The 27,775-nt window shown below is 43.0% G+C and overlaps 1 protein-coding gene across 1 annotated transcript in view; it reads right to left on the bottom strand.

Annotated features, from left to right (window-relative positions):
- EFCAB6 (EF-hand calcium binding domain 6) overlaps positions 1-27,775 on the bottom strand; it is a 252,542-nt gene that overhangs the window by 160,882 nt on the left and 63,885 nt on the right. The window contains exons 8-11 of the mRNA XM_057555849.1: positions 17,536-17,672; positions 13,473-13,585; positions 7,974-8,098; positions 2,121-2,269 (exon numbers count right to left, since the gene is read on the bottom strand). Of these exons, the coding sequence (XP_057411832.1) occupies positions 2,121-2,269; positions 7,974-8,098; positions 13,473-13,585; positions 17,536-17,672 (524 nt within the window). The remainder of the gene's footprint in view (positions 1-2,120; positions 2,270-7,973; positions 8,099-13,472; positions 13,586-17,535; positions 17,673-27,775) is intronic.

The raw sequence follows: 27,775 nt of genomic DNA, 5'->3' as shown, positions 1-27,775 counted from the left end.
CCCATCCGTCTTCACAGCCATCATCCCCTGGCAACCACTCTGGCCAGGAACTCTTTGTTATTTATTTCTGCATTCTTAGCACCTCCCACAATGGTCAGCAGAGGAAAGCACTCAGTAGGCATCCATAACATTATAATTTTGAAGACTATGAAGCCAATGTGAAGAATGGCTATAATACGCATTCCTATTTAAAAAGCATGATACAAAACTGTGGATGCATTTTGATTACAAATATGTAAAAATTATACATGTATGTGAATACAAAGTGGAAGAGAATGTGGAAAAATGAAAACAGTCAATTGGTTATGTAAGGTGGATGGTGACTTTTTGTTTTTGATTTCTATTACTGCTACTACATTATTATTTGTGTAATTTTGAAAATGAAACAGAAAGAAATGGCTATACAACTCAGCTATCCAAGAAAGTAATTCCTAAAAGATTTCACCATGTACAGGCAGGAAAATAGAGCTGTTTTCTGAGCCATGGAAATATTTATGCCCTTCGCTCTAGAAGCCATGGTGGTAACACACAGGTGACTCTCTCTGGACACATAGGGTGCTGAGAAGGGAAGGAAGTGCTATGGGAAATGGGTCCAGCTGGTCTAGCTCAGTCCTATTTTTTCCTTCTCATTCTCTAATGCCCCTCCTTTCTAGGTAACCCCAAGGTGCCCTCCAACTATTCAGAGTTTCACAGGACAATCTTTCCATCAGCCTCAACCCCATGTCCCCTGAGAAAAGGTTCTCTGAGTTACCTGGACAGAAAACCAGGTAAATTAAAGACAGTATTCCTCACCCAAAGTTTGGTCTATATATACCATTTCCAACTAAAAGTAAATAGGAGTCCTTGGAGAAATGGCTGATTCCAGGTCTGGGGCAAGAGGTGTACCAGAAGAGCCGAGAGCATTTCGTTATACCAAGAAATGCTATCAAAGACTACTAGGGTCACACCAGCAGGACTCTGGACCCAACACAAAAAGCCTCCCAGTGGCCAAGACAGAACAAATTTGAGTATCAAGGAGAATAATAACTATAATGAATTGAAAGACATCAAATATGTTAACATTCATGAGTTCATAATAACAGTTTTTTTTAAGAAAAATCACTCATTGTTCACTTCTGGAGGATGCTAGGAAACCAATTCATTATTTTGAAAAGTAGTAAGTGAAGGGAAAGAACCAAGGAGATCCTACCTTTCTTACACTAACTGTGTCTCATTGTTACCAAATGGTTGGAAAGGGGAAGTTTGCATTACAGAAGTACTCCAACTAATAAAGGAGAAACAGTAGACACAGAGCGTCACCACCTTACAATCCCTAGTGAACTGATGGATATAGGGGCGATCAACAAGGGCTGCTAACATCACAAGAAAAAAGACAAGCAGTCCATACATGCTTGCTACCACCTATGAAGTGTCCTTGCCCCCCACATTGAACCTGGATCTGTGCATGTATCAATTCAGGGGCAGGGATTGGGGGGTAGGGAGACAGGAGAGCACGTTACATGTCACCGTGGGTTGCAATCAGTCAGATTCAGATTGTAAGAAACTCTACATAACAAACAATCCAGACTTTTTCTACAAATGCATCTTAAGGGGGGAAAATTAACAAATGGAGAGAGACCCTGCAGATTAAAAAAGAATTGTGGCAAATCAATCAATTGCAATGTACAGATTTGATTTGGATCTCGACTCAAATAAGTTATAAAAGAAAATGTGAGACAATTAGTTAAATTTGAACTCTGACTGGATATTTATTAATATTATTGATAATTCTATTAGGTGTGAAACAGTATTTTCACCATGTTTCTAAAAAGAGTTCTTATCGAGAGACATAGGTCTTTTCAATGAAATATGATGTCTGGTATTTGCTTCAAAAATATCTGAGGTTGAGGAAAAATGGGCAGGGATAGAAATGAAATGATTGACCATGAGTGGGAAGTTGCAGACAGCTGGTGGGAGCATTCGTGGATTCATTACATTATTCTCTTTACTTCTGCATGTGTTTGAAATTTTCAATAGTAAAAAAGTCTAAAACATTAATAAAAAATAAATAAAGCTGTTCCTGATCCTCACAGTTGACGTTTGGGGGGAAAAAAATGTCAAGGAAACAATGGGACTCTTACCTTTTCATTAACTGGATGAAAATTCTTCTTGGTAATCGGTATACAAAGGTGTCGAGAACAATCTTTAGGTAATTCAAAGATACGTATCCACCTTTGGACGGGTCCCCTGCACTCAGGGCCTTTTCAACCTTTTCATAGGACTTTGAAAGCTGCGGTGAATTAAAATTAGAGTACAGCATTCACAGAAATCAGCGGCACAGAGCTGCTCAACCACTTTATTTTCACCAAAACCTCTTCACATTTTCCTTTCCAAAACTGATCAAAAAGGTGACTATGGCATGTACTGAACTTCAAATGTTTAATTGAAGAGCTCACTACAAAACAGTATCCCCAGTCACAGCTCCTCAACTGACAAGGCAGACAAGTTTCTCAGGGAAAAACAGCACATACAATCGCTCTAACTCAAATTTCAGAGCTAAAAATACTTGGTGGATCTGCCAGTTTGATACATCTTTCTTAATATACTTTCAACCCATCCCTACTGTGAGCCCATGCTAGGCTGCTCCTGATTAAGTCAGGTCAATCAAACAAAAAGCTGGTAACATTTTATTAAAAAGAGAAGTAGCTTTGACTGTAAGGGAAATCGTTAGGATTTCATAAACATCGTACACATTGGACATTTCTTTAATTATCCTTTTTTTGTGTGTGTGTGGGGAATTACAAAGAACCAGGGTGAATCAGCTTTGCTTATGGGACTTCTAAAATGCAGTAAAGTAGGTTAACAACTGATTTTTATATGACTCATAAAAATGCTATGAAGATTGGTTTTATTTCCAAAGGTTTTCCTGCTGTTTACTACTGAGTAATAACAATATTCTTCGATATTTCCAACCTTCTCCACGTTGTCTGAATTCACTTTTTTCCTGCTAACTGGGATACGAAGATAAACAAAAGAAACACCAACTTGGTGTAAAAGGTGACGTTTAAAAAGCTGCTGGAACATGGAAATATACGTACAAGTGTCTCTCCCCACTAAAGGAATAAGAAGCACATTCACTAAGACTTCCTTAAGGTGCACAGGAATATCGGAAATCTAAGGGGGAATCTTTAAAAGAATCTAGAGACTTACGGGGCCTAAGCTTCTTAGAAAGTTGCATAAAATTAACCCAAAATGTGGCTAAATGTGCCCATCTCTGTCTCGGGGAGGTGGGCTGCCTGGGGGAAGCCTCTAGTGGAGGGAAGCCAAAGCCAGACATGGAGTCTGGTCTCAGTATATTTATCGGATTAATGAAATCTGCTTTTAATATCTTAATGACATTTAGTCTCCAATCAGGTTTTTTTCAGGAGAGTGTTTTGACATAATCCAGAGCTCTTAGAAGAAAAGCAGGAATGAAACAAAAGTAATGTCTTTGTTTTTCTGGGTTTTTTTTTAAGACTTTATTGAATTTGTTACAATATTGCTTCTGTTTCATGTTTTGGTTTTTTGGCCACAGAGGCATGTGGGATCTTAGCTCCCTGACCAGGGATGGAGGGATCTGATCGAACCTGCACCCTCTGCATTGGAAGGCGAAGCCTTTACCACTGGGCCGCCAGGGAAGTCCCCAGAAGTAATGTCTTTGTGACACGTAAAACCTTTTAGGAATTTTCATCATTACTGTTTATAATGAAACAAACAAAAAAATGCAAGCAATTCAGCAAAGTATAAAAAAGGACATAAAGATACCGGAAGTCTCACCACCCACAGGTTTTTATATAGTGTTCCAAAAACTCCAACATGATCACATAAACATATATTATAATTTTACAAAAATGGGACCATACTACACTTTCAGTTTTGACAAATGCTTTTTTCATTTAACAATATGTCATGAAACTTTTCCCACAAGAACTAGTGTGTATCTGCATCACACTTTGAAATGATACATGGCAGCCATCATATTATGGATGGACAAGCGAAAGGTACACCCATTTTCCATGTTTAAACATTTGGTTTTTATAAATGTTCCCCTGACCCCCCAATCTAAATGAGGCTCCCCTTGTTATTCTCTCTTATAATACCCCGTCCTTTTCTGTCATACCACTCTAGGAAAATGGTAGTTATGAATGTGTATTTGTTTAACATCTCTCTCCCTGATGTAAGGTCATGCAATCTCCATGAGGGCCAAGATTGTGCCCTGTTTTGTTCACTAATAATTATCTAAAATGAAGCACAATTTGGCATGCGGTAGGCACTCAATACATATTTGTTAAAAATGGATACATTTTTACCAAAAATGTTCTAAAGAAAGGTTGTAAAATGTAAGGAGCTATCTGACACATCAGTAAAAAGAGAAATAAAAATTAAATTATAGCTGAAATGCCATTTAGTCTGCATCAGACTGGTAAAGATGTACAACTCTAATGATATCAAGAGTTGGTAGGCACATTGGGCAACAGGAATTCTCATATGCTCCCAATGGGAGTGTGAATTGGTATTCTGAAAAACAACTGGACACTGGCAATGAAAGCTGAGAAGCATGTTCCCTACAACCTAGCAAGGAACGCTGGGTGTTCATTCCCAGAGACACCTCGGCAGGCGCGCACCAGAAGACATGGAGCCAACCGCTCACGGCGGCATCGTTTGGATGAGCACAAAATAGGCAGCAATCCAAATGCCCACCCCTGGGCAGCGCATAATTTGTGTATATATGGCTAAGGGAGAACTGTACAGCAGTGAAAATGAAAACACAGCTACCTCCATAACATGAGTGGATCTCATCCTAAGCACAAGCAGGATGAAAATAAATGGTTTTACAACTATGCAAACACGCTATAGAAAAAGAAAGACGCAAACAAACATCAAGCAAAAGACAAAGAACCCACTCTGTAGGAGAACAGGATATATATATATATATATATATATATATATATATATATATATATATCTCACCAGCAAAGCTTTCATACTATAAAAAGGAACTAAATAAGAATATAAATTCATTAAAAGAAAAGCTTGAAGACAAGATGGTAAAACAATGAAAGAGAGTAGAAGGATATTTCAAAGCTAAGAAAATAGAAAACAAAAACAACATCATTACAGGAACTAATAACAAATTAGAAACAGCAAGAATAAAAGACAAGGCTGAAATTAAAATTAATAGTAAAGGAATGGCTTGGGAATTCCCTGGCAGTCCCGTGGTTAGGACTCAGCACTCTCACTGCCAGGGCCCTGGGTTCCATCCCCGGTCGGGGAATTAAGATCCTGTAAGCTGCAAGGCGTGGTCAGAAGAATAAAAAAGAATGGCTTGAAAGAATCTCAATGAAGGCAGAGGCAAAGGACAAAAGTATTATGGCATTTTGAGAGAAGATGATTACCATCAAGGATAGACAAAGATGATCCAATATAAGGATAACTGAGGATACCACTGAAGGAAGGAAAGATGGAAGGAAGACAGGAGGGAGGGAGAGAAGGATGGAGAGAGAAGGTTTTAGTGATGTGACACAGGGAAAATTTTCCTGAAGTGAAGAACTAAATCTGTACATCAAAAGAATATACTGTGTTCCAGGAAACTCTGGCAAAATGCTCCATGCCAAGACAGCTTAGTTTTGCTTTTTAATTTCAAGGATTAAGAAAAAATAGTTTAGGCATCCTGGTAGAATAAAAAATTATCTACAAGGGGGAAAAAATCAGTTGACCTCAGGATTCTTCTCAAGAACACCCAATGCCAGAAGACAATGTAGAAAAACAACATTTTGAGGAAAAGAAAGAATGATGGAAGAATTATACCCAGCTAAGTTGTTCTTCTAATTAAAAAAAATGGGGGAGAGATAGTATGAAAAACCCATGAGCCTTTCTTGAGGGAATTACTTGACAATGAAATCCAGCCGACCAGAGAATAAATCAAAATAAAGAACTCTGAAAGGAATAAGCTACGGTAGCACTGGAGTAGAGTGATGTGCATTAAATCCATGTAAATATAAAACGCAGGCAAAACAACTGGGGGAATTCCAGTAACACAACAAAATGTAAATATTATAAACTCTAACTGAGAACAAAATATAAACAGCAAAAATTGTGAGGTGGGAGGGGTTGGGAAGAAACACAGGAAGTGCCAGTCACAGGGAGTTTCATAGCCAGCCCGTGCTGACTGTAACTGAGACATCCTTCAAAACACCATCATTTCTCCAACTCTTCACGGCTTTCTTAATCTCTTTTTTTGTCTCAAAACCCTTTTTGGGACCTAATATCTCTTGTGGTAAAGAAATATTTATCCAAAGTTCAGAAACATCTTTGGCTTCACTTGAGGACAGTATCACGTGGAGCACCTGGGGCTCAGACTGGGCCCCAGGACTCTCTGGCGGGGTAACCTGCGGCAGGTCATTAAGTCTCCTCGTGCTTCAGGTTCCTCATCTTGAAACCGGGATGATAATGGTGCTTAACTCCTGGAGTTGCCGTGAGGACTGAATACCTGAGGGGCGCTTACAACACTGCCTGGCACAGAGGCAGCCCCGTGAAAGGGTTAATTATGAGGGTGATGATGATGATTTTTTTTTTTTACTTCTGGTAAATTAAAAGAAATTTAAATTAAATATGACTTATTTGTAAAAAGGAGCATGATTCTCTTCTTATAAAATTATTTCTATCTATGTATCCACCCACCCACCTGCCGATGCAGCAATCCTTCTATACATAGAATAAAGACAGGCCTAGAATTATGTTCACCAAATGTTGCCTTTGATTATTTCTGGGTGGTGGATTTTGAATAATTTATTACTTTCTTCTTTATACTTTTCAGAATTGCTTACATTTTTTGGAATGGTCATGTTTTCATAAAAACAATAATTCATTAACAACAACAAGAGAAAACAAGTTTTACCGATTTACCAACAGAATATTCATGCGCTCCCCCTCCAATGCCCTTATCAATATTGGCTTCTGTTAATTTTTTCCTCATTGACGATTTTCTACTGAAAATTTTATATTAATAATTTATAAAAGTTCTACATATGTTAGGAACAGTTATTATTTATCCATCATTTACGTGGCACATGCTTTGCCAAGTTTATCATTTGTTTATACAAAGTTCTGCTATACAAATACTTTTTCATTTTAATATAGTCAAATTTATCAGTCTTTTTCTTTATGGCTTTGGAGCTTTACTTCATGTTTAAAAGTCTAAGTCTAAATTTCAAGATTAAAAATTTTCACCCACCTTATTTATTTTTAAATTTAAATAGTGGGTGCATACAGAATTTATTTTGGTGTGGAGAGTGGAAGGTTCCAAGCTTTTTTCCCCACATGGCTGGCTAGCGAATTATCCCAATAATAATTACTGAATCTTCTCCTCCCTCGTCCCCACCATACTTTACTGGAATGCCTCACATCATATGCTAAATTCACATATCAACATTGGCCCACCACCCAACTTCTGTTTTAAATCAATTTGAATGTTCATTGTTGTACCACTGTCATAATGTCTTAATTATTATACCTTTAAAAATATTTTATATGTGATAAGCCCTCTATTGTAACTTTTCAAAAGAAAAAAATATATATATATCTCCACACAGATGTAGGGAGAGAAGGTGTTAATACTAAAACTTCCAGTCCAAGAGCTAGAAAAGCCCTCTTCATTTTTTCAGGTTTTCCTTTATTTTACTCAATAAAGTTGTATCATGTCTTTACATAAGTCTTAAATTTTTCTTATTAGATTTAGTATGTGAGTAGCACCAAGGAAGTACTTAATGTTTCGTCATCGTTTCTGTCATCCATGCATTGTTGTTATTAGGAGCTGGAGGAGGTCCCAGGGCTTGAGGAGGCAGAGGTGGTTCAAAACAGTTTAGAAGTAACATCTAGACCTAATGGTCTTTCGTAGCCACCTACCTTCTCTGTTCACACTTTAGATAACCCTGGCACTAGGAAAACATTCTTACCTCTTGGCAAAAGGTCCTCTCAATTTCATCTAAGGAGCAGTTTTTCCAGATATCTTCAGATGACACAGAACTGGGGAGGTACGCTCTTTTGGAACTTTTGACTTGTTGATCCTCCCATGGGACCTCTATTAAGACAAAAGAACTTCAGTTTATGAAGACTGTCAAATGTACATTTGAATATTAAGTGTTTCCTTTTCATCATCACCTGTCTGGTAAAAATTAAGACTCAAATAAACCAAAAACATGAACTATATAATAAGTGCTGTTGAAATAACTGGATGGATATTTTAGAAAAAAATAAAATTAATCTACTTGCTACCTTATCTAGACTAAATCTGGATAGAGCAAATGTATACTAAACAGACTAATAAAACCATAAAAGTAGTGGAAGAAAATTAAGATGAATATACATAATACATGTAATACATAATCACTGTGTGAAAAGTCCCTTCCAAAGAACACATTAGAGCCAGAAATCATTTAAATAATGGATAGGTCTGACAATATAAATATTTAATTTTTGTTTGTTAAAAAAACACACAAATAACAATGAAAGAAAAATGAGTGGGAAAAACTATTGTTAATATATGTGAGAAATGCAGGTTAATTTCCTCAATATATGAGTAGCTCTAATGAATCAATAAGAGAATATAAATCCCCAATCACACAACAGAATAAGGTTTAAACAGGTAATTCACATTAAAAAATGATGTTTAAAAAGCCAAGAAATGTATGAAAAACTGCTCAAATTCATTGGTAATTTAAAAGGTCTAATTAACACAAGTTAATTTTTCCCTGCTTGTCAAATAGGCAGGGATTAAGGCAAATGACCAAGAAAGAAATCAGTGCTGGCTTGTATACAGAAAACGTGGTCCTTGAATATTCTCAAATCCCCTTCTAGAACTTTACACTAATGGAATAATAGGACAGATGCATATGTGTAAGGATCTGTTCTGTCCTGTTTATAAGAAGGGAAAAAATGGAACAATTTAAATGCCCATTAATAGAAGACTGGTTTTATAAATTACGGTTCATAGACATTAAAAACAAAGGGCCTGTCTAAATAATGAATGCAAAAATTTTCCTTGATATTGTTTCATGACTGAAATAAAGAACAACTAGCATAATTTAATTTTCATTTTAACACTTATTTTGTGTATTTGCTTATCTATCCATCCATCCATCCATCTATCCATCTATGTATGCACCAGAAACAAAACCTGGGAGGATAATACACCAAAAGAATACAGTGGTAGGATTATAGGGAAATGTGATTTTGTGTTTTCATGTTTTCTGGCCTTTTTGCAACAAGCACTTATTACTTTTATAAAAAAAAGAGAATAAAATAAATCTAAGATATAGCCATTTTCTTTCTCAAAGTCAACTGCAAAGAATCACAAATGATTTCCCAGATTTATTTCCTAAAATGTCTGCAAATAAGCTCCACTCAAATTAAGCACACTTATAACTACTCAGCTGCAGTTAAACTGCTAGTCATCTGGAATTCCATTTCCTACCTCAAAACAAGAAAAGAAAAGAAAAAAAGTAAGTCTCCCCCAGTGGACCCCCTCTGGCTACAAGATAAAATACAAAGCCAGCCCTGTAGGACTCGGTCTGGAATTCCGTGGCTTCAGCGGGCCGAGCGTGTGAAACGTGGGCTCTCAGCGCGTGGAAGCTGCGAGAGCCTCACTGGGAGACGAGGGAACCACCCAGGTATCACTCGGTGAGGCAGGTCTCAGCCCCGGCTTTCTGAGGCCTTGGTCCTGCACTTACTCTGCGCTGGGCACTGCTACTCTAACGGGGGCTTAGAGGGCACACACAGCCTGTCTAGGGAAACCCCTTGGTGCTCCGTAGACAGCACGCCAGGGTGGAGGGCAGAGGCGGGGCCGAGGTGTGAGGCCCGCCCCGGGGGGGCTCACCCCCAGTGCGGGACCTCCGCCCTACCGCTCTAGCTGCTACTGCAGGCTGCCCAACAAACTCGATGAAGCCACGTCCAGCGACTCGGCTCACATCGCAGTTAGACCAGCTTTCGCTCTTCTGTGCAGCTGAATAATTCCTGCCGCCTTCCGATTTCCCCAAAATTTCCTCTGAAGGATTCTAGCTGATTTGAAATGGAGTAGAGAGGAAATCCAAAACTTAAGGGGGCAAGTATGTATGTCACAGGCGCAGCAAAAGGAATTCAGTCCCCGATGTCCTTTCTTCATGTGCCCAAAGAGATGGTGCTTTTGACAAGTAAGGTCTTGATGGCGTCTTCAGAACAAAAGTAGCAAAAACAGAAATATGCAAAATTCACAGAAAACAAATATTGTTCTATGTATAGAAAAGTCACAGATAATGGGCTGCTGCAAATGAATGGAGACTCCCTTCTTACAGTACTTAATAAAATAAGCAAAAGAAAAAAAATAGTAAAAATAGTAAAAATAAAAAATAAATTTATTTATTTATTAGCAAAGCAAATAAATAAATAAATTTACTAGCATAAACTGAAGCAAGAAGAAACTTAATATGGGCAGCCAGAAAGTTTTGCTTCCAGTTATGGTGGATTTGCTCATATTGAAGCAAACCTCCCAGCAGATAACAATTATAAACTCTAGCCAAAATATAAACAAAAAACTCTCTGAAGGCATTGGAGAGCAAATGACATAAACTGGAGTCAACACTTGGAAAAATGGAGTTTCTTGTTATTTGGCCTTTTGCCTGAGGGCAGGCTTCACCTGGAACCTTATGCTAAGTGGCTAGAGTTTAGATATAAACCCAGATCTTACTGGTTTTAGGAATCAAAAAAAGAGAATTCAGGACTACCACAGCAGCTAGAAAGTAAGGAGGGAAAGCACAAAAAGAAAGGCATAGCAGAGGATCTCCAAAGCCCGTGAATAAACTCTGCCAAAATCACTGGCTAACACTGGGAACTATAGATGTGTAGAGCAGAAAACAAGATGCCCAGCTAAGGCTAAAACAGCAGAAAGAAGATCTCATGTGTTAACCCCCTCAGGGAAGACAAAGATTAGTCTTCTACTAAAGTAAACTGGCTACTAAAACAAAAACTTAAATTCTTCAGAGGAACATAACAGAATCCATAGTCTCTGCAATGCAAAATTTACTATATCCAGGATAAATTCCAAAATTACTAAACATAGGCAAAAAAAAAAAAAAAAACCCACAGAAAACTATGATCCATATTTTTTAAAAAAGGTAACCAACAAAGACCAAATCCTAAAATGACCTAGATGCTGAAATTAGCAGATAAAAATTTTAAAGCATTTTAAAATTTAAATTTTTAAAATAACAGGGTTTGCGAATATGAAGGAAAATATACTACTAATGAAATGAACAGATAGGTATTCTCAGAACAATAGAAGCTGAGCAACATATCCTGTATTTTGTTTGTTTGTTTGTTTGTTTTTTGGCCACACCACATGGCTTGCCTGTGTTTATAGTGTATGTAAAAGTATGATGTATGACAGCAATACAACAAAGGACAGGAGAGAAGAATTCAGAAAATGCTGTTTAAAGTCTATAATTCATGTGAATTCGTATAATATTATCTGGAGATAGATTCTGATTAGCTAAAGATGTATAATGGAATAAAAATGCTCAATCAATCCACATTTCTTAAAATTACACAAACTCTACAGGAAAAAAGTTGGGGGAAGGGGCTGGTGGATAGAGAAGGAAGGAAAGGAACATAACACAGAAAGGCAAAGATCCCACCTTGGAAGAAAATGTAATTCAAGGTACAAAATTACTTTACAGAACACTTTAATAAGAATACGAATTCATTAAAACAAGAGCTCAATAACAAGACGATAAAACAATAAAATGAGAGGGGAAAACAATATAGTAGGCCAAAGGAAACAACATTATAGAAATAATTAAAAAAGTGGACATAGCGAACAGTAGCATAGACTATAGTGAAAATCAAATTATAGGCATAGCTAAAAGGCCTAAGATGATCCTTGTGAGTACAGAGGAAAAAGGCAAAGAGAATAAAGCACTTCAAGAGCATTCAGTCAACAGAGAAGACAAAAACAACTCAGCATGAGGGTAGTTTGTATCACTGAAGTTAATCTGAGAAGTGGAACAGAAGCTTTATTCAAAGATGTACAATATTACTAAAAAACAAACAAAAAAATCCTTGAAATGAAGAGAGAATTGAATTTTCAGGTTGAAAATATACTGTGTTCTGGAAAATTGATGCAGAAAGCTTAACACCAAGACATTTCCTAGCTAAATTCATTTAGCACCCTGGAGTCACGTTTTCTCATTAAAAAAAATGGGATAATGATACCCACCTCACAAAACTGTTGAGAGAAATAAAATTAAAATTAAGGTTTACCAAGTAACTACACAGAGCACAATAAGTAGATGTTTTTTGTGTTATTTTTTATGTGACTTGTTTTGTGTCTTACCTGTCCTATTAAAATATATATACATGTACACATACATACAAACACACACACATACATACACGCACACATACTTCTTAAAGTTAGATTATTTTACTTGGCTTTGTACCCAATGAAGGGTCTAGTAGTACAGGGACTTGCACATGAACTAACAAAATGTAAGGGATGAAAGCATCCTTGTTAGGTCATATTGTCTAGTAATTCCCAAAACTTGGAAGGCTTTGCAAAGTAGAGTCCTGGGGTCTGCTCTAAGCTATCTAGGTTAGTGAAACTGAAATGAAATCTGAGAATTTGTAATTTTTAAGTTTGCTAGTCAGGCAGATCTGGGAATTATAGAAGGTATTAGTGCATATTTGCTGCAATGAATTGCATTGAAACCAGACAGTGACAGCCCATCTTGAATGAGCCAGTCACACGTGGTAAACCCCTGAGGCAAGAAACTGCTTGCCTCAAATGACCAAAGGCCTGGAAGGGAGAATCTCCGATTGCATTTTTCATATACCCATCCTCGAGGAACTGGACCCCTGCTCTCTCCAGAACTGTGCAACTCTGGGCATTATGTTCTAGAGGCTGGGATAAAGACTATCAGTACGAGGAAGGTTTTTCCTTCTCAAGGTTGTATGCCTGCGTGAGCCCGGCTTTACACGTCCAGTATAACCATACCATCTACTCAACTATTTGCATCAAGATCATTCCCATCATTAAAGGAGCAACATGTTCATTAACAAAAATTTTTGAAAATACGGAAGTAGCAGAAAGAATCAAACACCCAGAGACATATCACTTAAAAACAATCTGTATTTTGGAATTTCTTTCCAATCATTTACTGATATTCCACATACATTTTCCATGTTATGATTAACTTTATGGAAATCATTGCTTGTGGATTTACATTTTACCATGTCTGTAGTCTGTGACTCACTTAACCCTTTTCCTGTTGTTAGGCATTTATGTTATTCTTATAAATAAAGATACCATGACAGTCTCTGTGGATAATGCATTTTCCATATTTGAAAGTGTTTCCTTAGGACAGATTCACAGACGAGGAATTACCATGCCAGAGGATATTGAAATCGTACTTTAAAATACTTACCTTGACTTCCCATAGAATATTTAAGGTTCAAGTCATTATTTATACTGAGGTTCTTCAAAAAAACATTATAATCCACTGCAGTATCTTTATCAATGTTGTAGTGTTTTGCAAACCTAAAATAGAACTGTTCGTTAGTATTCAGAAATTATGATACAGAGAATCTAAATGAAGCAAGGATTTTTTACTAAGGTATCCTTTACTCTGGGGTTGGCATTAATTTTAATGTGTGTTTCTAGCTAGAGCTGGAATGAAGAAGTAAACCCTACGAAATGTTACCGTAAGATTTTAAAAATGCAGATACTCCTGAAACTAACACAATCAACTATACTTCAATTTGAAAATAAATTAAATAATTAATTAATTAAAAATGCAAATATTTAGGAGGTGATCACTTCACTCTCTCTCCAGATGGCTGGATGTACAGATCTGCGTGCACAGGTACGTCTCAGGACCCGCTAAGGGAACACCCCCTGCCTGCACCCCATAGGGTCTTCTCCCTTCTCTGGTGGGGGTGGGTGAGGAGCACCTCTGCAGTCAGACAGCAAAAGCAGGTCCCACTTCCTTTGATAGTTGGGGGGAATGGATCTGGGCCATTAGTCAGAATAAAATTTCTATAACCAGAGAAATCTAGAGCCAGTGGAGGAGAGAACATAGCCCACCTATTTGACAAAGAATATCATTTCGCAGAGAGAAACTGTGCCCAGGATGGCATATCGTGTTAAAGCAGTCAATGGTGGGAGCAGGGGAGCTTTTCTCGGAGCATTCTAGGATTTCTATGCATAAAGAGAAATTTTGAAAACACTTAACCAAGGTCTCTCGCTGAAATACACTGAGATACTGTTTTTTTAAAGTTAAGATAAATAGAATGTTTGGATTCTTTTTTCCTCTAAAATGAAATTTCTATTATTCCAATCTGCCACTTGATAAATGGTTTTCTAGATGATTTCTGCATTATTACATTTATAAACAATTGCCAGTTTTTAAATGTTTGGTTATATTATCTCCATATGTGTTGGTTTCTATAATTATCTAATTTCACGCTGCTTTCTAAAAATTTAGTAATTATCACTTAAAGTAGTTGTTATTTTTCTGTTTCCAAATTTAACAAAGAGTAATGTCATGTATTCATTTCAATGCATACCTTTTTTTCCACTTTGATGAATCTTGCCTATTGTTCTAGTAAGAAAAATTATCTTGAGATATGATAGCTGCCAGATGTTAACCTTGAAACTCCCTAAATAGCTCCATCTTTCATCCACAGACTCTGTCTGGCAAAAATAAGCTGTAAGCACAAGAACCCAGAAGGTGGCACCTAAAGTGTTCCTTTTTGAGTTGCCGTCCTACAGAAAGTCCCGGCTACTCTGCAGCTCCAGAAGAATGTCAGGATACCGATAAAAATCTCATCACCAACTTTCCTATTTTTGGTGAAAATTCAGCATCCCTTCAAACTGGTATTGGCTCATAAGAGAATCCTGACCTTTCCTAATGCCCAGCCCACCGCATTCATATTACCTGCTATATAGTCACTGAGAAGAGACAGACACAATTCCATGGTAATATTTCCTACAGATAAAATTCAAAAATGAAGCCTCAGTACTTCTCAAGGATGCAGTATCTCAAAAGGCTTTTTTTTAACAAGAATCAAGGCATGGGAGACAGAACCATTCCTAAGACACAGCAACCAAGGCCATTTTCCCAGGGATCTGAAGTGTGGGCAGGAGAACTCAAACGTGTGCAGACACCCAGGGCAAGACGGTCACATGGGAAAGCCGACTTCAGATGCAAAGGGAATGATGCCAATTGACCCACAAACCTCTCCAGCATCACCACCTAGAACTGTGCCTTGGGTTTCATTCATGTGCCCAGGCAGCAGGCTGAATTCTAGTGAGTTTGTTTGTTTCTTTGTTTCTTTGTTTTTCAAGGTCGCTCATAAATTATTTTACCCGGATTCAAATACTTTGTCCTGCAGGGCAATGGAGAGGAAAGTAGGGTGGTGTGAGATGGAAAAGGAAGAACAAAACCCAGCAGGTCTCGGGACACTCTGGCTAAGTATGGAACTTGGAGATAATCTTCTCCCCCGCTCCTTGTTTCCATAGGCTGGATGGTCTTCTGCAGCCTGAAGAGAACTGTTTCTCAAAGAGTAAAGGGCACTCGTGGAATCTTTACGATTATGATAGCATCGATGTGAAACGAGCACCTACTACGTGCCAGGTACATTGCAGGCGCAGAATCTTCACGCCAGCCTTGCAAGGTGGGCTCCTCAGTCCCCATTTCTTTAAGAGCGAGCAGAGCCTCAGAGAGGCCCAGGAGCTCCCCGAGGCCCCGCAACTAGGGAGGGCAGGCACAGACCTGACCCCCAAGCATGCCTGGCTTCAAAGCCCAGGACACTCCTACCTCACTGCACGCCGAAGGCTGATATTAAATAGAAAGCTGTTCGATAAAAAAAAGGATTCAAAAATGCATTGTGTTTCCTGCTCAAACACTAAAAAGGCAAAGTTAATACTGAAGCAGCTTCTCAAGGAAAGAGTATATTCTTGAGCTTCGATAAGAAAAGCATTAAAGCAATTGAAGAAATGGTTACTTTTGATCTTCCGCTTTTCTATTCTGAAGGAAAGCAGTTCTATTGTGTTAAGTTCCTCAAGCCTTATCATACAAACAGTATTGTTTTTGAGGCTTAAAAAAATATCTCAAATAAAAATTTGTGGAGTTCTTTATTATTCAATACTTGTGAGATGGGGAAACAGGCAGTAACATTTTTTATAGATTTACTAGGTTGGAAACTGCAGTGCCAAACACAAGGTTTATTGTCAAATAAAACACTGTTTTGCTTTTTGATTGCTTGTTTTAGAAGAGTGTTGCTTCTGTTCTATAATTGCGTGCACAAAATTATTTAATTTGTTTTGTTTGGATCTTATTCTGGACATTTTCCCAGTCGGAAAGATGTAAAAATTAAAACATCTATTATGTCTTTTATATTCTGAGGTGGGTTACAAGGAGAAAAAAAAAAAGAAGAAGAAAATATTCAAAATACTGGGAAATATCCATATTTTAAAAGTCTCCTTGCTTTTCAGACCCTGCAGTGCCTGTGAGGTTGTCACACGCCCTCTAGACTTGCTTTTGCTCCAGGAGCAGATTCTTCCACTAACAGAGGCAACACAGTCCTTATAATACTATGGAAGCAACCACAAAGACCCATTTTAGTAGCGATTTATAACTGCGGTGTGATGTGAAACTCTTAGGCTCAGAGTGAAGTAATCAGGCTTGGTACTTTTGTTAATGGCCCAGAGGATATTCAGAAAAGTGGGAAAAGGCAGGAAGAGGAGGAGTGCCTCTTGGCTGAGTACTATATAAATTAGGTTAAACACGCCACCCCCCCTTCCAGTGGCTTCCATTCAAAACTCAAGTAGCCACAGAATCCAAGCATTTGGCTTTTCTGAATGATCTGGAGTTTATTGGAGGCTCAAAACAATGTCTGTGCAGGCTTCCACACACTGCCCTCGAGTCAGGAGCAGGTGGCCGCTTTCAAACGCCAAGAAGCAGCTAACGTCCCCCTGCTGCAATGCCCACCCCAAACTCAGCAACAAAGTCCTCAAAGGAAAATTAAGCTTCTGCTGTTATGTCAGGATGGAGAGCCAATAGGGAGCACATCAACCAACGAATAAATCCTGAAATTTTTCATTCTTCTCCTAACCCCGGGCTTTGAGTGAAAGTCAGCTGTGAACTGGAAACCCATGGGGTGGTGGGCGAGGTGCCAGGCAGGCAAAGAGAGACCACTGGTGATGGATGACTTAAATCATCGAGATGTGTTCAGAGCTGCAGGCCAGATGACTCTCACCCGCGGGCACTGGAGGAATTAGAATCGTTAGCTCTCACTTTGGAGAATTCGGGGAGAGCTTCACGAACATGGGAGAAATGCAGATTGAGGACCTCTTTTAAAAACAGTCAAGACAGAGAAGGCAGGAGGGGAGGACGCTGCCTGGATCCAGTGAACCCAACAGGTCCCATTTTGAAACTGGCTGGAAGTTCTATTGAGCAATCTCTCACCATACCTTCGTTTACTTACTTTTTGTATTCATCATCTTTCATCTTCAAACAGAAGGTCTCCAGAACCCTCCTCAGCTCATGTGGTTGGACCAGACCCGTCTTGTTAACATCAATGAGCTTAAGGGCTTTGATAACAGTTTTAATGTTTTTGAAAATCTGTGTATAAAAAGCGATTTAGGAAAAGTCAAAAGATCCAGCGTTAAAAATCAAGATGGTAATAAAAAAAGTGAACGTGTTTAAATACTTCTTGTAAAATAAAATGTTTTCAAAGACTCACAGTCGTAGGTATTGCAAAATGACATATCTATGGAAAAAAGGACACTTTACATTTCTTGAATGTTTTCAAAGCGATTTTCTCTGTAAATAGTCTTAGTAAGTTTACAAAAAAAGAACTTTTTCTGATGTAAAGCGGTAAGTCTCATACACAATTCATTCCATTTTAGAGCCATATGAAAAATCTTTTTTGTTAATTGATACTTTCAAACCATAATTCTGGCATAGCTGGATTTGGACAATTTTTATTTTTCATAGCCATATGCAAACCATTTTTACTAGGAGCTGAAATATATGAGTGTATATTTCAACCCCTCTGAATTTTTAAAAGATATTACAGGAAAGTTTTATAGTGATCTTTCCCAAATTCAGCAAATGCATATTTATTGGGCACACAGACCTGAAAGGCATTTGGTTAGGTCCCGTGGAGACGCAGGGCCGTGTGCCTGCCCTGAGCCACTTCTATGTAAAGGAGAGAAACATCCGCCAGGGCTCACCCGTGCCAAGCACAGAGCCCTGTGACTGCACCATCCCGAGCCACAGGAAGGACGTACCGTTTCCCCACTTTCAGATAAAACCGAGGGTGGGGGAGGCCACATGAGTTGCCCATCATCACCTGGTTAGACGATAATGATGCTGGGGTTCAAACTCAAGTCCACCCCCAAACTGCACCTCCTGCAGAGCAGATAAGGCATGTAAATAAATATTCACCAAGATAGGAACCATGGGAACAAGAGCCAAACACCAGAGACAGACAAGCGAGGAGCTGTGGGTCTTCACACAAGAGAACAACACTTCCAGCAGAGCCACCTGGGAGGCTTCCTGCAGGAGGTGGCATCTGAGCCAGGAGGGGGCCGGGGCAGGACAGGACAGTAAGGCACTGAGTACAGCTGGGCGTGAAGGGGGTTGTGGATGAAGGGTGATGAACGTCTGGTATGGCCGGATCCTGGGAGGTCTGACTCTGCATCCTGTACTAGATCACATCCAAGTCCAGCCCAGACTCGGAGGGAAATTAGTGCACCTTAAGGAAGGAGTTTAGGGGAGACTCTAAGATGAACAGGCTTATTCCCAGTTTCCTCAACGCCTTCTCTGACGGGTCCCTAGACTGTCTCTGACCTGAAGGAGCCTCCTGCCAGCCCGCTCCCAGGGTGGCCGTCTTAGGGATCACGCAGGAGGAACCACTGAGCTGGCAGGAGGATGGTCTCTGCCCCAGCTCCTCCCAGCTGGGTCATCTGGGGCCCTCCTGCCTCCGCGCCCCCGGCCCCCCGGGGACGTGAGCCGACCTCTGACTCAGCTCCTGTCCTCCCATCCAGAGGTCACCTGCCTGCTCACACTCACGCCTCGTCACCAGTAACTGCCGCTCTCCAAAACAAAGTCCCACGTCCAACGCCCCCCATCTTTCAGCCCGAACCCCAACACCCTTCTCCCCTCCGGGACCCCAACTGCTACTCCCTCTCCTTCTCCCGCCTCCCCACGGCCCATCTTTACAGTGACCCGGTGCCCGTGTGCTGGACCGCCACCTCCCTCCTCCTGCCTCCCCGGTCTTGGCTAGACTCTAACCCTGGTCAGATCCAACTCACCGCCTCTTCCAAGCGCCTGACGCGGCCGGCGAGGACGGGCCATCGAGCACTCACCTGGGTCCCCTCGCTCGGGACCACCAGCCCCGCCAGCAGGCCCGCTCACCCGCCACCGGGCACCTTTCCCACCTTCTCCGCTCTCCGCCTCCCTTCCCACCCCGCCTCCTTCCTCTCCGCTGATAACCTTCCTCCTCACTTGCAGAGAAACCAGAAGCAACTGGAAGGCAAGGCCCGTGCTCCCCGACACGCCCAGCCTGTGTGCCTCCGCACCCGGCCTCCAGCCTCCGGTCCCGCTCCGGGCCGCCGCTGCTCTCGCGCCCATGAGGAACAGCTCGTGCCCCGCCGTCCCCGGCTCTGAGCTCATGTCCACGGTGACGAACCATCTTAGAGGTGAGCCCTCCCTCCTCGCCACGCCTCGCCCCCAGCCACTCCTTCCCTTTTGCAGAAATCCCCCCTTGAAAGCTGTCTGTGCGTCCGGTCTCCAGCCTGTCCTCCCACACACCCGATCAGTTCCGTCCACACCACTGCACAGAAACTGTGACCTTATCAGGGCGACCTTGCCAGGCCCGGCGGCTCCTGGGCGCCCATCTTGCTGTCTCCACAGCAGCCCTCCTCCCAGCTCACCGCCCCTTCTTCCTGAACGCACGCCTCCCCCCCGCCCCGCTTCCACACTCCCGGCCCGGGTTCTCCTCGGCTTTCTGGCTCGGGCTTGGCCTGGTCCCTGCCGGTCACTCCTCATCTCCCGGACTCTGAGCTCTGGGCCCCTGCGGACTCGGGCCTTGGGTCTCCTGGCTGGTCTAAGCACTCTCCCTCCCTCCCGGGCGGCCCAGGCCTGTGGCCTTAACGAGCAGCTGATGCCTCTCAGTGTCTGTCTCCAGCCCCGGCTCCTCCTCGGAGCCCCGTCAGGACGTCCAGCTCTAGAGGCCAGCAGACGCCCAGCCTCGCCCCATCCCACCGTGGCCGGGCCTTCCCGCCACATTCTTCGCTCACATCCCCCGTCCGGCCTAGCCCGAGAGCCCAGCGGCCCTCCCTTCAGAACGTTTCCAGAACCGGCACAGTCTCTCCACCTCACACCCTACTGGCTGGGCTGGTGCGACGGCCTCCCATTTGGGCCCCCAGTGTCCAGGCCCGACCCCACAGCTGAGGCCCCAGCAGCAGCGGGGTTCTGTGTAGCTAAGGCTGAGCACGCCCTCCAGCCGCTCTCGTCCTCTCCGGGTCAAAGGCCAGAGCCCTGCAGACCGGCTCCTGGTGGCTCTCCCGCCTCATCCCCCCGCTGGCTCATTGCCTTCGGGCCACGCAACGGTCCCTCTGCTTCTCGTGAGTGCCAGCCAGGCACCTCCTGCCTCAAGGCCTTTGCATTTGCTGTTCCTTCTGTCTGGAAACTTCTTCCCCAGACACCCACTGGCTCTGCCCTCACTTCCCGCAGGTCTTGGCCCAGATGTCAGCTGATCCAAAAGGCCTTTCCTGACCCCACCCCCAGCACTCATCTTCTGCAGGGTGCTTCTCACCTACGAACTTAATGCTCGTCTTTACTGTCTGTCTCTCCCTCTGGAAAGTGCGCTCCCTGAGAGCGGGGCTCTGTTCACTGCCTCACGCCGGGGTCTAGAACAGCCTCTGACAGAGTGTACGTGCTCAGTAAGCATGTGCTTGAGTGAATGAATGAATGAATCCATCTTCTTTTCACCTGCCTGGAAGAAAGCCACGCTCTGAGGACGCCTTGTTATATGTCGACAAACACACACCTCCTTGGGGCCAATCCTGAATGTAACAATGATTACATTCAATGTAATAAAGATTACAATAATATGATAATTGAACAAACGTGAATTGGATGTTTGCAAGGCCCTGTGCTGAACTGTATACACATCTCCTGCTTCTACTGACTAGAGAGCGTTGGCTGAAATGAGCTTAATATTCAAAACCAGGAAGACCGAGCAAGGAAGAGCCGGGAGAGCATCAGCTGGAGCGAAACCGCTCGTGCATGTCCACCCTCCGCTCCACCACTTTGTCTAAAAGCACAGGGCCCCAGCCACAGAGAGCGCCTGTGCCCGTGGCCAAAAAAAACCCTCGGCACCTTGTCTGCTGCCAAACCCTGATTCACCTCTTCTGGGAGCACATGAGGCGATGCGCTTTTTTAAAACCCAAAGTAACCCAGATGGACCCAGCGTGGAAAGCAGGGAAGCAGCAAATCTGGCACAGAACTCACACCCACCCAGAGGTATGTCTCCAAGTTTCTTATCATTTGTCAGACTGAAGTTTGGCAAGATCTAGATGGAGCTGCAGATGGTGAGGCTTATCAGAGGCACCAGAGTTAGGGCCGTGGTGTGAAGACTTGTCCCACCCGGTGACGGGAAAGAAGAAAAACACAAAGGCGTAAAAGGACCTGCCCCTGCCTCGCCCCGCTTCCCTGTCCCTTGGAAAGGGAGAAGAGGTGGGAGAGGAAGCGGCAGAGACAGAAATCGGGGTGGTGCGGGCAGCATCCGGCTCCTCTCTGGGCCAGCTAGACGTCTGCCATTTGGGTCCAACTGGGACACGTGTGCACTGAGAGCCACCCGCTCTGAGCCTCTGCTCCTTCCACCCCAGCCCCAGCTCTCACCCCCCAAGGCCCTGGGCTCCAGCCACACTGAGCTCCCTCGCTTCACAAGCCCTCGGGGGTCTCTTCGCCGCGCCCAGAGCCCTGGACGATCTGACCCCACCACCTCCTGACCTCACCCGCCAAGTCCCCTGCCCCTTCCTGCTCCAGCTACACAGGCCTCCCTGCGCGTTCTCACACACACCAGGCGCGCCCAGCCATCAAGGCTTCTGCACGTCTGGCTCCCTCCGCTGGACGGCTCCCTCGAGGCCCTCATTCAGGTCTCGGTCATGTGTCACCTGCCCCGAGAGGCCTTCCCGATGACCTGCACAAAAACGCACCCTCGTCCCTTTTCTCCTTCGTGTTCACCCACACTGGCACATTTCATATTTCTGTCTCTGTTTATTGTCTTTCTTCTTCCATTGAAATGTAAATGCCGCGGGAGGGGATTTGGTTTCATTTGCTGCTGTATCCTTAGGCTTAGAACAGTCCCTGCACAGAGTGGATGCTCATAAATATTTGCACAGTGAGTTTACAGCCCGAACGCCTGCCCGTCCTCCGCTCCGGGGCAGGAGCTGGCGCCGGCTCTCCTGCTCCTCTGACTGCACTTCCATCCCGACACTGGCCCCCTGACCTCCATCTTGACATCTTGGTGAATTCCTGCCTGAAAGTGGCACCCAGCTCCTCGCCTGCAGGAGGGGACCTCCCTACTCCCTGCCTGGCCTCTGCTCTCCAGGAGCTCCATCCCCCTTCACTTCCCCACTGCTTCTCGGGAGGAGGGCTCAGAGAGGGCCAAATCCACGGAGAGGGGAGAAATGCTGCACAGCTCACGGGAGGAAAGGGGCCTCCTTCCAAATCCAGCTTCTCAGAAAGGAAAGCGTGGCCTTGCCCTGTGAGGGCCCAGAGACCAGCTTGAGAAAGGTGCTCTCCTGGCCCGGCTCCAGGGCCTCTGTTGGCCGAGCTCCCTTTCCTGCGTTCCAGGTGATGCACACTCCTGCCTGCTGCCTGTTTTTATATGCCTGCAAGCTAAGAATGGTTTTTACATTTTTAAACGGTTGAAAAAAATCAAAAGAAGGATATTTTGTGACGCGTGAAAGTTATCTGCGTTTCAAATTTCAGGATCCAAAAGTAAATTGTATTGGCGCCCAGCCGCGCCCCGTTCATTTATGTAAATGAGCTGCCTCGGGCCGCTTCCCCTACAGGGGCAGAGCTGAGTAGGCAGACTGAGCAGTCTGGCCGGCCAAAATACAAATATTTACCATCTTCACCGAAAAAGTTCACAACCCCTGTTCCACTCCCTCGCATGTAACCCCAAACATCTGAGTGGGTGGTAGGTGTCAGGCAGCTTCAGCTGCACAAACACAGAAGCAATGAGGATTTAAAAAGAAAACCAAAACAATAGCTAATTATGACTTTAAGGCTCAGGAGCCAGGAAATGGCCTGAGGCCCTCTGAAGACCTGCCCTCAAGTCTTCTCTTCCCAGCCACCTGCCCCAGACTCAGTCCCCGCTCCATCCTGGGCAGCCAGGGCCCCAGCCAGGAGACGCTTCCCCCGACCCATGCTCTGAGCCCTGCGCCAGACTTAGGAGTACGCCGCCCCGCCCGGCCCCCTGCTAGACCCCCCAGCTCCCTGCTGCAGCCCAGGCCCCCACGGCCCCCAGGCTCCCCCTGCAGCGCCACAGACCCTGCGAGAAGGGCAGCATCGGACCCTCTTCTTGTCCTCTGCCCCCATCTGGGGAGATGACTGAGCCCTGGGGATGATTCCGAACCAAGCAATCTAGGGAAGCGAACCACAGTGAAGATGCACTAAAAAGGCTCGCTTCTTCCATCTGGACAGCAGGGCTGGGAAAAAGCATGATAGAAAGCCTTAAAGTTCTGAAGTATGGCTACATAAACCAGGACTCGTTCACCTAACATTTCAAGAAAAGGAAAAAAAGCCCCATTTCACACAGGAGTACAAAAGGAGGAAGTGATTACTGAAAAGGAAGTGACAGGAGGAAAATTAAATTAAAACTTTCCCCAAAAGATTTAGATAAATTCATGGAGGGCAGACTCACAAGTGTTGCTACATGGAGCAGACAATATCTGTCCTGAAGAGTAAAGCCAGGGAGGGAGTAGGGAACAGAAACCTCCTCCAGATACAGAAAACTACATAAAGTACCCCGGGCTGCCATCGTTTGGGTAACCTTGGAACAGTGACCTGACTCTTCCGAACTTCAGTTTCCTCGTCTGTGAAATGGGAATGAAGAAGGGCACTGCATCAGCATGTGCAGATAAAATGAGCTCACGTGGACTTCCCTGGTGGCGCAGTGGTTAAGAATCTGCCTGCCGGGGCTTCCCTGGTGGCGCAGTGGTTGAGAATCTGCCTGCCAATGCAGGGGACACGGGTTCGAGCCCCGGTCTGGGAAGATCCCACATGCCACGGAGCAACTGGGCCCGTGGGCCACAATTGCTGAGCCTGCGCGTCTGGAGCCTGTGCTCCGCAACAGGAGAGGCCGCGACAGTGAGAGGCCCGCGCACCGCGATGAAGAGTGGTCCCCACTCGCCGCAACTGGAGAAAGGCCTCGCACAGAAATGAAGACTCAACACAGTCATAAATAAATAAATAAAAGAACGTGAATTTCTTTAAAAAAAAAAAAAAAAGAATCTGCCTGCCAATGGAGGGGACACGGGTTCAGTCCTTGGTCAGGGAAGATTCCACACGCCGCAGAGTAACTAAGCCTGTGCGCCACAACTACTGAGCCTGCGCTCTAGAGCCCACGAGCCACAACTACTGAAGCCCATACGCCTAGAGCCCGTGCTCCACAACAAGAGAAGGCACCGCAATGAGAAGCCCGTGCACCGCAACAAAGAGAAGCCCCTGCTCGCCACAACTAGAGAAGGCCTGCACACAGCAACAAAGACCCAACGCAGCCAAAAATAAAATATAAATAAATTTATAAGAAAGAAAGAAAGAAAGAAAAATGGGTAGATATAGTGGAATTTCATCAAAATTCATTTAAAAAAAAAGAAATGAGCTCATGTGTGCAGGTATCTCACAGGGAACATACTCAATAGATGGTGGTCTGATAGGAATTGCTGATCAGGACCAAAGGCTGAGGACAGAGATATAAATAACCATATAACCACACACACGTGCTGGAGAATAGTAACTGGCAGAACCAGCACTAATCCCCCCACACCAGCCAGCTCCTCTACCTCCTTCAGAAAGTCTTGAGTGGACAGGAGTCCAGGGCCAAGAACAGGGCCTGGATCAACGAATAAGTGTTAAGTGGATGAATGTATGGATGATGGATGGATGGATGGATGGATGGATGGATGGATGGGTGGATGGACAGACAGACGGATGATGGATGGACAAATGGACAGACAGAAGGATGGATGGATGGATAATAGATGGATGGATAATAGATGGATGGACAGATGGAGGGATAGATGGAGGCATGCATGCATGGATAAGTGATAGATGGATGAACAGATGAACAGATGGGTGGATGGGTGATTGCAGCATTCATGGGGAAGAAGCTTTGGTGAGCCAGTGAAATCCTTGTATAGACAGGACTGGTGCCTGCAGAACGGCAGATAGGCATGTCATTTCTGTGGACACAGTGATCTGCTCTACACCTTCCTGGGGGAAGAAACTGAGAATTGAACAGAGGTAGCAGAGCAGGAGGGGAAGATTAGAGTGGTCTACATGCCTATTGTTGGCATGGACAGGACATGTGAATTTTCCATGCGTTAAGTGGAGAACAAGAAAGGGAGAAGGCTAACAATGAAGTATCAGAAAGAGAAATTAAGGAAACAATTCCACTTACCAACACATCAAAAAGAATAAAACGTCTAGCAATAAACCTATCTCAGGAGGCAAAAGACCTGTACTCCAAAAACTATAAGACACTGATGAAAGAAATTGAAGATGACACAAACAGATGGAAAGATATACCATGTTCTTGGATTGGAAGAAGCAATATTGTTAAAATGACCAAACTACCCAAGGCAATCTACAGATTCAATGCAATCCCTATCAAAATACCAATGGCATTTTTCACAGAACTAGAATAATTTTAAAACTTGTGTGGAAACACAAATGACCCTCAAACAGTCTTGAGAAAGAAGAACAGAACTGGAGGAATCATGCTCCCTGACTTCAGACTATACTACAAAGCTACAGTAATCAAAACAGTATGGTACTGACACAAAAACAGACTCATAGATCAATGGAACAGGAGAGAGAGCCCTGAAATAAACCCACACACTTATGGTAATCTATGACAAAAGAGGCAAGAATATACAGTAGAGAAAAGACTGTCTCTTCAACAAGTGGTGCTGGGAAAACTGGACAGTTACATTTAAAAGAATGAAATTAGAACATTCTCTAACACCATATACAAAAATAAACTCAAAATAGATTAAAGACCTAAATGTAAGACTGGATGCTATAAAACTCCTTGAGGAAATCATAGGCAGAACATTCATTGACATAAATTGCAGCAATATTTTTTGGATCCATCTCCTAAAGCAAAGGAAATAAAAGCAAAAATAAACAATTGGGACCTAATTAAACTTAAAGCTTTTGCACAGCAAAGGAAACCATCAGCAACCAAAAAAGAGAACCTACTGAATGGAAGAAAATATTTGCAAATGATATGACTGATAAGGGATTAATATCCAACATACATAAACAGCTCATACAACTCAACATCAAAAAAACAAACAACCCGATTAAAAAATGGGCAGAAGAATTGAGTAGGCATTTTTCCAAAGAGGAAATGCAGATGGCCAACAGGCACATAAAAAGATGCTCAACATCGCTAATCAGCAGGGAAATGCAAATCAAACCCACAATGAGAACTCACCTCACACCTGTCAGAATGGCTAACATCAAAAAGAACACAAATAAAAAATGTTGGTGAGGATGTGGAGAAAAGTGAACTCTCCTATTGTTGGTGGGAATGTAAATTGGTGCACTATGGAAAACAGTATGGAGGTTTCTCAAAAAAAAGAAAAAAAGATAGAACTACCATATGACGCAGTAACTCCATTCCTTGGTATATAACCCAAAAAACCAAAAACACTAATTTGAAAAGATACATGCACCCCAATGTTCATAGCAGCATTATTTATAATTGCCAAGATATGGAAGGAACCTAAGTATCCATCAACAGATGAGTGGCTAAAGAAGGTATGGTATATACAACATATACAATGGAATACTTCTCAGCCATTAAAAAGAATGAAATTTTGCCATCTGCAGCAACATGGATGGATTTGGAGGGCATTATGCTAAGTGAAATAAGTCAAATAGAGAAAGACAAATACTGTACGATATCACTTACATGTGGAATCTAAAAAATACAACAAACTAGTGAATATAGCAAAAAAGAAGCAGACTCACAAATATAGAGAACAAACTAGTGGTTACCAGTGGGGAGAGGGGAGGGGCAACACAGGGGTAGGGAAGTGGGAGGTACAAACTATTGGGTGTAAGAGAGGCTCAAGGACGTATTGTACAACACAGGAAAATAGCCAATATTTTGTAATAACTGTAAATGGAAAGTAACCTTTAAAATTTGTATTAAAAAAATTTTTAAAAGAAAAAGAAAGGTAGAAGGCTTGAGCTGTCCTGCTCCCAGGGCTGCTCCTCAAGTGAGGGGACAACACACAGCTTGAGAAGGCGAGGTGGACCACCGGCAGGAGGGCTGACGAGATGCAGGGGGATTGGCCAGAGCTGCTCCTCACCAGAAAACCACAGAGTTTGGAGGCCCCCAAAGCACTGTCCTAGTAACTCCCCATGTGCCCCCCGAGAGCAGCCTTTACCTGCTCCCCACAGAGGACACC

The sequence above is a fragment of the Balaenoptera acutorostrata genome, chromosome 11 (genome assembly GCF_949987535.1).
Source record: "Balaenoptera acutorostrata chromosome 11, mBalAcu1.1, whole genome shotgun sequence".
NCBI lineage: Eukaryota > Metazoa > Chordata > Mammalia > Artiodactyla > Balaenopteridae > Balaenoptera > Balaenoptera acutorostrata.
This window is presented reverse-complemented; position numbering and strand designations above follow the sequence as displayed.